This window comes from Diplotaxodon limnothrissa, linkage group LG19 (assembly GCF_057381915.1).
Source record: "Diplotaxodon limnothrissa isolate DT_005_m linkage group LG19, D_limnothrissa_male_GT1.1, whole genome shotgun sequence".
NCBI classification, from domain to species: Eukaryota; Metazoa; Chordata; class Actinopteri; order Cichliformes; family Cichlidae; genus Diplotaxodon; species Diplotaxodon limnothrissa.
The window spans coordinates 21,818,336-21,832,104 of record NC_140614.1 but is presented as its reverse complement, the minus strand read 5'-3'; the positions used below and the strand labels follow the sequence as shown (position 1 = coordinate 21,832,104).

Below are 13,769 nucleotides of genomic sequence, written 5' to 3'. Positions count from 1 at the left end.
CAATATTTCAAAAAACAAAATAATGATATGTAGAGATAACAGAAAACATGCATCCTTTACATAAATCGAGAGACAACGTTGATTTCAAAGCTCTTCTGTTACTCGTGACACAATAGCATCTGTTACCTGCTCTTTAACCGGTGTGTTGACATTGGACAGGCACTGCTGACACACTGCCAGGAAAGACTTGACCACTCTCCTGAGAGCCACCAGGTCATCCTGCACACAGGGAACATCACACAGACATTGATAATCAGCCAAAATAATGAGTACTTTAGCAAGAGTCGCTAATGAACAGCTGTGACAGTCAGGCTAGCTGTCTTTGTCATCCTATCAGTATGAATGAAGGAATATTATGAATAATAATTCAGCAACACTTTTGATGTTTTCAACAATGTTCCAGATAAGTTATATCCTATAATGGGAGCTGAAGTCTTGGTAAGGTGTTTAAGTGTTAAATGAGACAGATTTGGGGTGAGTCCCAGACTGAGGACTGGGGCTGTCTGACAGTGAGATGGATTTCTACACTAAGCCACCCCGCTCTGCAGAAATACAGATAAGCTCTTGTCCCTCTGGGCCACTGATGCTTAGACATGGCAGCATTCACTCTGAGCCACTGACCAATGATAAAGCTAAACTCTGAGTGCGGTCTGTTAGTGAGGCCGGTTGAGCACCTTGCTGGGAACCCCCTCTGTGATCTTGACCAGCTGCCACAGGATGGAGTAGTGGGAGCACTGCAGGGCTTGGACAGCTATCTGCTCTGGCATGGAGCCCTGCTCGATGCCCGCTTTCAGCAGCCGGTAGCAATTCCCAAACAAATCCCATCGTGTCAAATCATGGGCACTGAAGGAGAAAACGAGAAGAGCACACACTGAAATGATCACATTTATTTGGTGGAAAATTTCTTCCAAAACACTGAATGAATGAATGAATGAATGAATGAATGAATAATAATTCTTACAATACAAAAATGCGAACTAAATGTCTCCCTACAGATTTACACAAACCTTATCTGGTATGCTAAGCTAATAATCTCAGATTCTGTAATGATTGTCAGCCAAAGTAACCAATGATAATAATCCATATTTTTATCTTGAAACAGCTGCAGATCATACTTGTGGAAGGCTGTGAGTCGCTTGAGTGTAGATAACACATTGTAGATATCGTCATCGTCTGCCTCCTCAGCCTGCAATAACCAACATCTGTTAGTATACAAGACTCAAATGGGCACAAATAGTGCCCGGTTTCTAATAGTCTACCCAGCCAGCTACTTTGCCCGATACCTCTTGCAGCAGCTCTTCGACCGAGTGTGCAAAACGATCGGTCATCTCGTCAATAAGCTGTGATCGGGCAATGTCCACACGGTTCATGATGGTGTACTCTTCAGAGCAGAGGATGCTATATGTCTTGCTGCAGGCCTCAAGCACATCGGCCTCTATGTGCTTCTCCACAACCAGACGGATCTGCTTTAATAAGGCGTCCAAGTGCTTCTCCATACGCCCAGCGCTGTACACGTCCAGGTCAAAATACTGGGGGATTTGCAGCAGGTTGGCTACCTTCTCTGAGTCTGCCTGGTACTTTGGGCAAAGTAACGGAGAGATGAGAATTAAATAAAGATGACAAAAAAAAAAAAAATAGTGTATGAGGGAAAAAAAAGTTACAAAACTAGCACAGAAGGACTAAAACGGGAAAGAAAGACCCATCAATCAGCATGCAACGCTTGGCTTCTGTTTCTCAGTGAAATAGTGAGTGACATTTTACACATATAGCCAGCAGACTTAAGAGATTGAGGGCGCAAAGTATTCAGCAGCAATTCTCACAAGCAGATCATTTATTTTGACAAACTGATCGGTCTTCTAGCCAGGTCATTTATCACTGGTCTCTCCCTTGATGGCCATGGGCAAGCTAAGAAAAGCCTTACCTTGGACAACAGCATGGGTAAAGCCATGATGAAGTGCTCTGTCAGTTTGTTCTTATCATCTATCTGGGTCTTCCTCTCCTTTGCTGTCAGCACCTGGACAAAAAAAAAAAAAAATATATATATATATATATATATATACACACACACAAACACACCCACACACATCAATGATTCTTTTGTTGGGACCAAAAACTGAATTATTTTCCCCTCTTCATATGACCAAAAAAGGTACTAATGAGTAGGAAAATTCTTACTATTTCTGTGTTTAACAACATAACATATTCACATAACGTCTTGCTAAAATTATTTGCTGTAGTTTTATGCACATAATTACATATTTAAAAAAAAATCTGAAAAAGTGGAGAACAACAAAAGTTCAATACAACAGAATCAAAAGTACAGATGAGCACATTAACACAGACTCTGGTAAATAAGGTGGCTGCTTTTACACTTAAGTATAATACATCATCACATTTCAGATCACAGTGAATTCCTCTTCAACATGCCCACTTGGCAGGTACAGTCATGTGAAAAAGCAGGTTTTTACTGGACTCCATACAGTCCTGTGAAACCCTAAGTTCACTTTGTGATACAAAAGCTTGTAGAAACACTTTTAGCAGCTGTAATTTGAAGCAATCATTTTCTGTGGGGGAATTTTGCCCCACGTGTCTTTACGATCTTTATTCAGTTCATTAACGTTTGCGGGTATTTCTTTATGCACAGCTTTCTTGAGATCCTGCCACAGGATTTCATTCAAGTTGAGGTGTAGACGTCTTTACATATTGTGTTGTCGATTTTTGCCTGTGATGTACTTCTAGAGTTGCAATTTTTGAAATCTCTCTGAGATTTGAATGCTGTGACCTTGGGATGAATTTTCTGGAATGCCCAATCCTGGGAGGACTGCAGCAGCGTTAACACACACCTCATATTCTCCAGACCCGCAAACTACCAGATGTTCAGCTTTTATAGATGTGCTCAAACTTGCTGATGACCCATTAATCAAGTGGATCTGATTAATAGCACCTGGCTCGTACTCTCCCCGTTAACTCATATGGAAGCAGTAAAGGTTATCACATGACTGTATAAGGTTTCATCTGCAACATTCAAAGTGAATACTCTGAGTGTTTCTGGAGTATGATATGTGTATACTTTACACACCCGTTTGCCAGTGCCTCTGCCAACAGGTGGGTGTGCCTCTGCTGCCTGTCGGATGGTGCACACCATCAGCTCGATCAGCGCACTCTCCTGCCTGTCAGACAACACTACAGGGAAAAACAGAAGACGTTTGAGCAGAGGAGAGACAAAGACACAGGAAACAAAAGAGAAACCGAATGACAGCAAAGGTCGGAAACAGAGAAAAGGATTAAGGGAGCGAAGAGTTTCAGGGAACAAGATTTTATTACATCATCTCGTCTCTCTGGTTCTCAGCGCTTGTATTTTATTTGATTCAGCTTCTCCCAAAGGAAATAAGATCAGTGTGAAATACTGTGTGCCTTACTCTCTTCTCCCTGCACGGGCTCCTCCAGCAGCAGTTCAGTCATACACTCCCAGTCTTTCAGCAACTCTTGAGAGCTTTCCCACAGAGAGTCGACAAGGTAAGCTGCATGCTCGTGGAGCTACACACAAAATCACATTGAAAGAGACTTCAATCTGCAGGCATCATTCTGGAACTACTTTGTGTTTGTGAGTGCCCAACATCTAAAACACACAGTATGCTGATAAGATGTGTTTTCATGAGCGTTACCTCACTCTCCAAAAAGAACAGCACTAGCATACGGATGAGATTCCCATTGGGACTGCTCCTCCCTCTGCGTTTAGCCAGCGCTTCTTCTGCTTGCGGGTCATGGCGACTGAATAATCTGTCAGCGAGTGAGAAACAGACAGAATAAGAGTTTTACAAATTGAAGACTAACAATGTTATTACACCATAAATGCCCTAATTAGACTCACTTTCTGTGAAGAAACTCTCCAGCAGCAACAGCGACCGGCCGGTGAGCAGAGTACACCAGGTGGTACACATTCTCACAGTCCTCGTTGGACAAAGCATCTTCACTGCCCCTGCAGCAGACAATTTGCACACAGGTTAATCAAGTTTAAATCAATCAGAGCTGGTTGTGAGAACAATATTAAACACGGGAAATAACTGAAAACGCCCAGAGGATGAAAGCAATAATTAAAAATTAACAAAATATTGCATATAAAAAGAAGTCAAAGGAAATAGCAATCAAAAACTATTAAACTAGTTCACAGTAAACTACCAAATCTATTTGTGAGTGTGACTGAGATCCTCTCCTCAGCTAAAGTAACCCAGGAACTGAGTGTTCAGTACATGATAATCCTCGTCTTAAGCATGTGATGATAGCCAAAATATAATCTTATGCTAAAATGCTGACCAGAATCTAAAAAGAAAAAAAGAGTTTCATATGTAGGCATGCAAAAATACAGAGAAAGATCAAAGCTACTCACTGCAGAATGAGTGTGACCAATCTAATGGCCTCTACAGCCACGTCATACTCCTTATCCAGTGTCATTGATACTATTCGGTCCTGCCAAAACAGATAAAGTTGAGCAGAGAAACAACTGCAGAGAACTAGAATAAATAAGGAGAAACAAAAGAGAATTCAGAAAACTAAAAAAAAAATCTAAACACTGCCCATGTCTACTGTGGAGCTATAAGAAAGCAGCCTCAGTTCTCGCTGCTAGCGTTACCTTGAAGCGGTTAGTGAAAAGCTCTAGTTTGGGGAACAGTTCTCGGTTTGTGTACAGGTTCTGCAGAGCCTTCAGGCACTTCAGACGCACTTCTCCTTGCTAGAAAAAAAACAAATAAATTGGTTCAAGCAGGCCAAACATCTTAAATAAAATCCTGCTGTGGTGGACTACACATCTACCATTCTGTATCTGTGAAAATATCATTCATCCCCTTACATTAAATCCAGTGGTAAATATCAGCCAAGGGTTGTACAAAAACTCCTAAATTTGCTTACTCTATCATGTAGAGTCCAACCAACATATTTTAGGTAACTATCATTAAGAAATGCGTCGCTGTACATCTTCATCCACACGCCGATTTCCTCAATACAGATGGCCCGAATTTCAGCGATCGCATCCCTACAAAGTAAGAAAAACAGAATCACCAAAATACTTTCAATATTGCTCTTAAATCCTCATCACTAAGGAAGGGAACATTTAGAGTGTGTACCTGTAACGATGCACAAAGATGCCCTTGAAGATGGAGTTCATCATGTTCTCTATTTCATCTTGGTTTTCCTGGAGCTGTACAAGAAAGACTTTAAGTTAAACACTCGGATTTACAGCTAAGTAGTACCACACAACCACCTATGATAATCTGAGACACTTAAAAAGTAAATCCTGTGATATCGAACCCAAACGCACCTCCTTCCTCTTCTGTAGCAGCAGTTCCAGCTTCTCGTTGGCACGTTTGCCAGCTATCTTGTTCCTCTCAGCCTCGTACTGTCTCTGGGTGTTGTCCTGGTGAATGCTCAGGTTCAGCGCTACATTTACCAGTGCTGTCATCAGCTTCATTGCTATGGAGAGATAACAGCATTCAAAACCTTTAGACATTTCGTCCTAGGAAATACACTTTCAATCTACCTAACAAAAGTGTGCACAAGTCCAGATTAAGCTGTGCAATGTCAAGCAGCAGAAAGTTAATAAATAACTGTTAGTACAAGACACAAAACAGACCTCGATGCAGCAAATTATTAGTTGTTTTTCTGTCTTTATCACCACAACGAGCTTATTTTGATCGGTGTTAAGCAAACGTAATTATTATCTCCCACTGTAATATTACTTGTGTTATCAGCCCATGTGGAGGTATTTTTGGAACAATTACTGCTTGCAGTTCAAACAAATATCATGTTGTTGGTACCCGCCAACGTGGAGGTGTGCCTGAAGGCTCGCACTTGAGAGTCAGACAGTCCAGTGAGGAGGGAGATCACAGTGTCCATCATGTACTCGTCATAGATGATGCTATACTGACACTGGCGGATCAAAACGCTGATAAATTCGCAGAAGTTGTAACGGAACTTTTTCCACATAGGTCCTGGCATGGTGAGAGGATAATCCCCACTATCCTGTTGAAAAAAGACAAAAACAAATAACAGACAGATTACAGTTATTTTAACTTCTTGTTCTTTATTTTTTTTGCTCAACTGAAACACGATACAACAATAAACTGATTTGAGCTGTCAGTTCGATATCATCAAATTTGTCCACACGTCTTCAACAGAGTGTAATATATGTGCATAACTAAATAATAGCACGCTCACAACTATTTAAATCATGTTAATTTCTGCTTATTTTAGCAGACAATTACCTCATCAAACTCCTCGGTCATCTTACGGATGATCTCTGCATTCTGCATGTTCCTGAACATCTCAATCCTCACGGTGCCTGGTTACAACAAAAAACAGCAGATTTGGTAGTCTTGTCTATAATGCATGCACACAGGATGACAGATTTAAGTAAAACACGCCTACCTTTGCAACCTGAGCACTGGATGAAAAAATTGATCAGGTCTAGCAGCGCCAAGTCTCTGTCCTGTTTATATGACTCAATCCACTCATCCACTACTGACTGTATACAGAAAATAATAATCAAATGACAAAGACAGTGAGAAACATAAATTTACAAAGCTTCAAACAGATATAATACATTATAATATCTGATTACATACTTAAATATTTTATTTAAACTGGTGCTTATGAAATCAAACCTGTGTTCACTGACCTGCATGGCACTCTTTCCCAATTTGACCACTTCAAATAGAGTGACTGGGTCTCCCCCATCTCCGTTATGTTGAGCCACACCGTTGGCTTTCCCTCGCCCTCTGGCCACACTCATAGTCTTGTCTGTTGGCGACTTCCGTGGCTTCTTATTGGATGTCTGAAATCAGGGAAATGTCAGTTAAAGAAACCGTTGTATGTACACCCATCCCCAAACACAGACTTGCACACAATGGGAAATATAACAGCTTCTTCCTACACCACCCATCACACACTTCAAAACCACCAGACAAAATCAGAGACATGCATTGTCTGTTAACCAGATTTTTTTCCACAAGTTTCCCCTTTCTTAACAAACTCTTGTACCGGTGCTTGTTTGCCAGGTCTCCCTCTCTTCTTTTTTCCTTTCATCTCTGGATCTTCCATCTCACTTATGCTCATACTTATTCCCACAGTGTCTGTTGCCCCAGACTCATTGGATGAGTCCCTGAAAGAGCAAATCACAAATGCATTTCATTCATTAGCGTTTAATGATTGTATTCATTAGTCAAATTAAATATTCAATTCCACTGACAGGCAAACAAATGAATTGGGTGAGTTAAAAACAAACAAAAAAAACCACTAATGCACTTGTCACTTTGAGTTTAGAACACTATAAAGGTCAATCAAAAACATGTCTTCCCAAAGATCGTTTTAAAGTAGCATCCAGTCCTACAAATATCTTTCATCAGCTACAGGAAACAAACCTTTAAGGCCAAATGTGATAAAACATGGAATCTAAAAGAAATCATTATTCACTTCCAGGCCAGGTAGCCTAAAAAAAATCTAAAACAATTACTCTTGTATTCTTTTAAATTAGCCTGATTCTGGATGAGTGGATGATGAATGGATAAAATAACCAATTAAAAAAACAAATTTAATGCTGGATTGTTGCCAAACTGACAGTTGCCCTTTATAAAAACTCACTGCAGGACAGGGAGCTCTGAGGTGATCATCCTGGTCAGTAGGGGGACTGATGACCCGTGCAATTCTTCTTATGGGTCTCTTCAGGTGTGACGGAGGTGGTACAATATGACAAAACTGGTTGGAGGGAAGGGGGGTGATCTGGAAGGTCAGAGAGGAGAGGCTCCAGGACGGACTGAAGTTAACTTTCTTCAGCTCCTGAAAAGAAAGAGAAAGAGAGATTTATTATGGTTATAGTTATAATACAGATTTGATAACCTGTTAACCAGTAACCGCTATTAATGACAGACATTCTGGTGTAGATATAGAAATACATATATGCAACATTCAGGCATTATTCAAGGGTAGCTCTCACAATACTGATGAGGTCCTAAAGTGATTGCTTCATTCAGTTATGATTCATTAAATAGAACCGGGATCTAAATGGTTTGAATATTAAATCACTGAATACTTTTATACGATGTCTAAGTGTTCATTGTCCAAAGAGAGTCAACTATAAAATGTCACTGAATCCTGAGAGAGGCTGTTCAATCACTTGCTGTGGAAAATGAGCTGTCAGTGTGGAAACGGGGAGAGGAAGACACCAACTGGTCAACTTGAGAACAACAACAGCAAAATCTCAAGTTGGGTGGAAAAGATTTGTACACAGTGCTGTTGTCAAACAATTTAACCACAACCCACTGACACTTAAAGAATGAGCATTTCATTAATTTAGTGGACATCTTCTACTGACTTAAGAAAAGCTCAGCTCAAAACTTTATAAACTCCTAAATTCTGTGAGTTATGTTAAAAACACTGCAGAAACATGATGTATTACCCTCTAGTTAAAGAAAAATGGTCTTTTGACAAAAGCTGGGGAAAGTATGATGTCAAATAAAATATGGCAGAAATTTGGAAAAAAAAAAACCTCTGGGATTCAGTGAATGATGGAGATAAACAAATAATCCAAAAATGCTTTTCATTTCATTTTCATGAGCTGACAGCTAAGCTAGATCCTCATTCAGAAGAAAGGCAGCTAAGTGAATTATAACATTATTTGTTGACCTGTTCATATGCTAATGAGAGCAAAGAGCAGAGGGTGAGCAATACCACTGTCAACCTGAAGAGGCAGTATGATCCACAAAGTCCTCTGCCCAGCATCTATCTCCAGACTGCCTGACTGTGTTTAAACTGGGAAAAGTGGGTTGAGAAAAATCAACTGACACTCATTTAAGTCAAAGCTCAGTTCCAATCTAGTTCAGTTAATCTACAGAGTGTTTTAGTGATCTATTTTCCTTAGAGTGTGTGTGAACGCATACATGTGTGTTTGAAAGTAGGTCTGGGCAACAGTAGGGGGCAGGCTAAGAGAGTGTGTATTTAAATACTGTCTTCCACACAGTGTTTGTACTGTGGAATAGCATGGGCAGGAGAGCCCCCTTTTTCCCCATGATGAACTACACACGCATACACACACACACTGATCTGAACAAACTGTACAATTGCAAGAAACAGACCAGCTGATTTAGATCAGCCAAATAAGGATTTTAATAACTAAATAAGGATAATGTGTAACCCTCCAAGTAGCTTAATTAGCTGCAAAATATAATACACATAGTAACACTTCAAAAGACAGCAGTGAGCAAAGCCTTTTAACAGCTGGGAATTTACATGCACATTTGCATGCACATAAGCTTTTAATTGATTCTGGCCTTCTGCGTTCCTGCTGCACAGGCGCAGAACAGCAAAACAAAAGAAGCCTAATTCTGTTCATATCATTGTGCATATAAATTACCTGAACGTTTTTTTGCACGCAAACGCTGAAAAAAATCTAGATAAGCAAATCCTGTAAAAGTAAATTTATAATTAATGTGCAAAAGTCAGATGCTGCATGCAAATACAAAAAAGGAGTACTTATAAACTTACAAAATAGTAAATGTTTCCTCTCCATAGATTTAAATAGCATAAAATGATTTAAATTAATATGTATTCGATATACTTGCATGCACATAAGCTTTCAACTGATAGAATGGAATAGTATAAAATGATCTGTATTCATGTGTACGCGCTGTAATGGGGCAGCTGTACCTCAGAAGGTAGCGCAGGTCATCTACTGAACGGAAGGTCAGTGGTTCAATCCCTGTCCAGTCTGCAAATATCCTTGGACTAGATACTAAACCCAGTTGTTCTCCCATGCAGCCAATGAATGTGTGTGAATGAGGTATGTTGTGTAAAGTACTTTAAGTGCTCTGGGAGAGTAGAAAAGCACTACATAAGGATCAATACACTTACCATGTGAATTTCTGTCTATGCGGACAGCAACAGATATGTGATTTTCAATGTTTTAACAGTTAATTGCTGAATTTTCAGAAACAGATTGCACGTAATTGCCAACTTGACCCTATTCAATTGCTGATGTCATACTAACTCCATCTTATGGCAACATTTATGACAGTGTTGGTATGTACGACAACTCAACATCAAAAAAGAACTTAAGAGTACGACTTTATCTTGTTATATACTTTGCAGGTGAAAATAAATACATGTTATATGAATACTCAGCATATCACTAAATGTTAAAAATCACATTATATTGTGAGTATTGTAAGTATTGTGATAACCTCATGTCATGGGCTGTCTGGCGATCTCCACCTATAATCTTTAGCATTAGGTATGAAGTGCTTGAAGGTTTCAAGTGGAATAATGCAAAAAATAAGCTGTGAGCAAAATAAAAACGGAACCCCACCATTTATGGGCATGTGTGAGGTGTATGACAGTAAATCTGACGGTAATTGACAGGGCACTCACCAAAGACGGCGGCGTTAATGAGTTGTTATTTAATTTAGCGCAATCATCTTGAGTGACTTTAATTTGCAGATTAATCTCAATACAACACTTCACATCATTCAGAGTGCCAGCTGAAGCTGAAAATAATCAAAACGCTGATGTGCACCGCAAAGGCTATTTTTCACTTGAGACTTGTAATCAGTGGAACTAAATATAGCTTATTATTACTAAGGGATCACAAAATGTAGCGAGGTAACAGCTCTGCAGCCACATCCAGACTGACAGAGCATAGAAGAAAGAAGGCAGGACTGCTCTTATGTAACTTCACCGCTGCCCCACCCAACAACTCTCCCCTCTAGAGTCGGAGACGCCAACCCCACCTCCACCTCAGTCCCTCTGAATTTCACAGACTGTTATGTCTCAGCTGTTAGTTCTTCTTCTTCTTTTTTTTTTTCCAAACCCCAACATGCTTTTCCTTCCCTTTCATCATCAGATTATCTTCCTCCGAAGGGACAGAAGCCAACTTCATTTGAATCAATCCTCTTGTCATGTTTTTTCTCAGTGAGCTATACAGTCAGGAAGAGGAAAAGGGTGTGTGTGTGTGTGTGTGTGTGTGTGTGTGTGTGTGTTACTGAGAGCTGGGAGCCTGCCTGACCCACTATCGACCAACAACTAAATAATCCTCAATGCACATTTGCTCCTCAATTTCTCTGCACTCTGTCTCTCACACCCGCACAAACACAGATGCACCCAAGAGTGCAGACACTTCAACAGTAGACTATGAATAATTTGCAGCGAGTCTCCTCAACTACTCTGTTTTGGAGGACGCGAAAGAAGCTGCCAACAGCATCCCGCCCTCTCTCTCTCCTGAAATCCACTTAGACAATAAATGTATAAATGTACGCAGCATGAACTGTTATGAGTATTTTTTCCATTGCAGGCTAACTACAGGGAGATAGTGGCACTGATTAGTCCCATGACGCTTGGTGTTCTGCAAACACCACTTAGCCACCACATTATAACCAGCTGCCTGATAAGGTCCTCTGTGGGGGTGTTGCAAACCATATGAAGATGTTGCCAAGGGGATTTTTTTTTTTTTTTGAGGTGAAGCTTAAACGGATTTAAGTCATTTACTCATTAAATGATTGTCCTTGCTTGGAATAGACTTGGTAGTTACTAGCCACTTCAAATCGACCTGCAATTCTGACCCAGCCATAACAGCCATGCAAGATAACAGTGACGTCTCCTTTCAAAATGCATTACGTATGAACAGCTTTGTTTTGATCTGTTGAGCATATATTAAACAGCTTCCAAAAATGGGGAAACTAGACATTTACAAATTTTCTAGGAGACCTTAAGTATTAGTGGTAAACTGGAAGATCATGGAATGGAAAAGTGGCCAGATTTCCATTGCAGGACATCAGGACAGGTGAGAGGTGGTGCAAGGTCTACAGGACTGGACAGTACACATGACAATGAAAACCTTAAATTGTAACCCCCCAACAACTGGGAACAAATTGTTGCCAATTTTTTACTGTTCTTTTTTTGCAATAAACATAGTTCTTGTAATGAACTTTTGTAAGTATTTCCACACAATAACTTAAATATTACAATGTCTGACAATACTTTTGAGGTTTTCAAAGTTGCTGCTTAGAAGTACCGAACAACCCTTACAGAGCTCCTGGACAAGGTGGTGGTCACCCTATAAGAATATGCTAGTTTAAAAATAATAAAAATTGACGTCATGGCAAACATGAACATCACGTATAATTATCGTAGAAGGAAAATAATAACAAAAACAAACAAAACAAAACTACACACATGTAACATATTCAGGATGTAAGTAAAGCCGCTAAAACCATAAAGTAAAGACTTCTACTCCAGAGACAATTATGGTCTGTTAAGTGACTTTTTCCTCAGTGTGTGCGCAACACTGTGTGTGTGTGCGCGCAACACTGTGTGTGTGTGTGTGTGTGTGTGTGTGTGTGTGTGTGTGTGTGTGTGTGTGAACTTATGAGTGAGTGTGAGACAGAAAGACAACGAGCGAGCATCTGAGAACCACTTAACATGCATGACATGTTCTCTAGGAGGCAGGCCGGCGTTGCTATAGCAACTAGTGTGGGTCATAAGCCCGGCGGTGATGGCATATTTGATTGGCTGCGTGGAGACAGGAGGGACCATAGTTAAGAGGGGAGAGCAGACTAGAACGGGACCAGTTACATATCCAGTGAGTGCTCCATGAAATCTGATTTAAAGACTATTTCAGCACTCTTCCAGTGTTGGTTAAAGTTGTTCTGATATTAGCCTCTCCCTCCCTGGGACATCTACTTTGAAGTACCCTCGCACACATAAAATAAGCTTGACGTCTCCTTCCTCATGGGCAGCTTTCAGTCTCATTCATAATGCAGCAAAGACTTGGGCAAACGATTAAAAGTTTATTTTTGCACAGAGCAGACCACGCTGTAAATATGTGGATGTGGAAACCACAGCATGGCCTTACAATTCCTTATTAATAAAACTTTTAGGTTGATTTGGTGAGACTGCAATTTAAATGATTGGAAAAAATGCATGTGAAAAAAAACAATACAGCATATTTCTGACATCTAACTGGGTTTTTTGTATGATCTCGGTGCCTGAAGCCATACACCCTCTCCGAAGCACTCATGCATGTAAACGGCTCAAGTTGAGCCGTTTTCTCTGATAAGGCGCAGATAAACTGGCTTTCTACTCTGTCCAAACTGCTTGTAAGGATGTCCCTTCCACCTTACCAATATGAGATTAGCAGGATCTGTGTCCCACTGTTTCTGTAACTTACAAAAACAGACGATTTGCACAAAAAAAAGAACATAAAACACAACTACACCAAGTATAACAGATGCACAATTTAACCAGAAAATGTACAGCCCATCCAGCGAGTGATGGGCTGAAATCATATTAGTATAATTTATAGAGTAATAAATCAATTCCAGTGCCAGAGACTACTACAGCGAGGAAAACCTTGACAGAGAAGCATCAATAAAGCTTCACAAAGCAGTTTTCTCCAAACTAATGTTTTTCGAGGTCACTTTTTACCTGCCTGTTGGGAAAGATTTTTATTTTTAATTAACACTTTTACTATGACCAATGTTACATAACATCAGAAGAGTGTCTTATGAAATACCATGACAACAGAAAACTTATTATGTTCTTTGAAGAATTAACCTTTACATATTTTTCAGGTGAAATGTGGTTCAGTTCGACATCTGACAGCAGTAAAAATATCATAAATGTCATTCTTTTAGAATGAAATTCGATTACCTTTCCCCCAAATACACAAAAACGGAAAAGATTAAAACATTTTATACTGTCGTAAAAGGTGCTACAAATTTTTGTACAGT

The 13,769-nt window shown here is 39.9% G+C and overlaps 1 protein-coding gene across 1 annotated transcript in view; it reads right to left on the bottom strand.

Annotated features, from left to right (window-relative positions):
* Positions 1 to 13,769, bottom strand: part of stag1a (STAG1 cohesin complex component a) — a 39,448-nt gene that overhangs the window by 5,012 nt on the left and 20,667 nt on the right. Inside the window, exons 2-21 of the mRNA XM_085342388.1 lie at positions 7,633 to 7,827; positions 7,033 to 7,153; positions 6,671 to 6,826; positions 6,421 to 6,517; positions 6,258 to 6,334; positions 5,811 to 6,015; positions 5,315 to 5,466; positions 5,121 to 5,194; positions 4,906 to 5,029; positions 4,631 to 4,729; positions 4,388 to 4,467; positions 3,872 to 3,979; positions 3,666 to 3,780; positions 3,420 to 3,537; positions 3,080 to 3,183; positions 1,922 to 2,014; positions 1,284 to 1,577; positions 1,116 to 1,186; positions 675 to 843; positions 127 to 219 (exon numbers count right to left, since the gene is read on the bottom strand). Of these exons, the coding sequence (XP_085198514.1) occupies positions 127 to 219; positions 675 to 843; positions 1,116 to 1,186; positions 1,284 to 1,577; positions 1,922 to 2,014; positions 3,080 to 3,183; positions 3,420 to 3,537; positions 3,666 to 3,780; positions 3,872 to 3,979; positions 4,388 to 4,467; positions 4,631 to 4,729; positions 4,906 to 5,029; positions 5,121 to 5,194; positions 5,315 to 5,466; positions 5,811 to 6,015; positions 6,258 to 6,334; positions 6,421 to 6,517; positions 6,671 to 6,826; positions 7,033 to 7,153; positions 7,633 to 7,661 (2,379 nt within the window). The 5' untranslated portion in view covers positions 7,662 to 7,827. The remainder of the gene's footprint in view (positions 1 to 126; positions 220 to 674; positions 844 to 1,115; positions 1,187 to 1,283; positions 1,578 to 1,921; positions 2,015 to 3,079; positions 3,184 to 3,419; positions 3,538 to 3,665; positions 3,781 to 3,871; positions 3,980 to 4,387; positions 4,468 to 4,630; positions 4,730 to 4,905; positions 5,030 to 5,120; positions 5,195 to 5,314; positions 5,467 to 5,810; positions 6,016 to 6,257; positions 6,335 to 6,420; positions 6,518 to 6,670; positions 6,827 to 7,032; positions 7,154 to 7,632; positions 7,828 to 13,769) is intronic.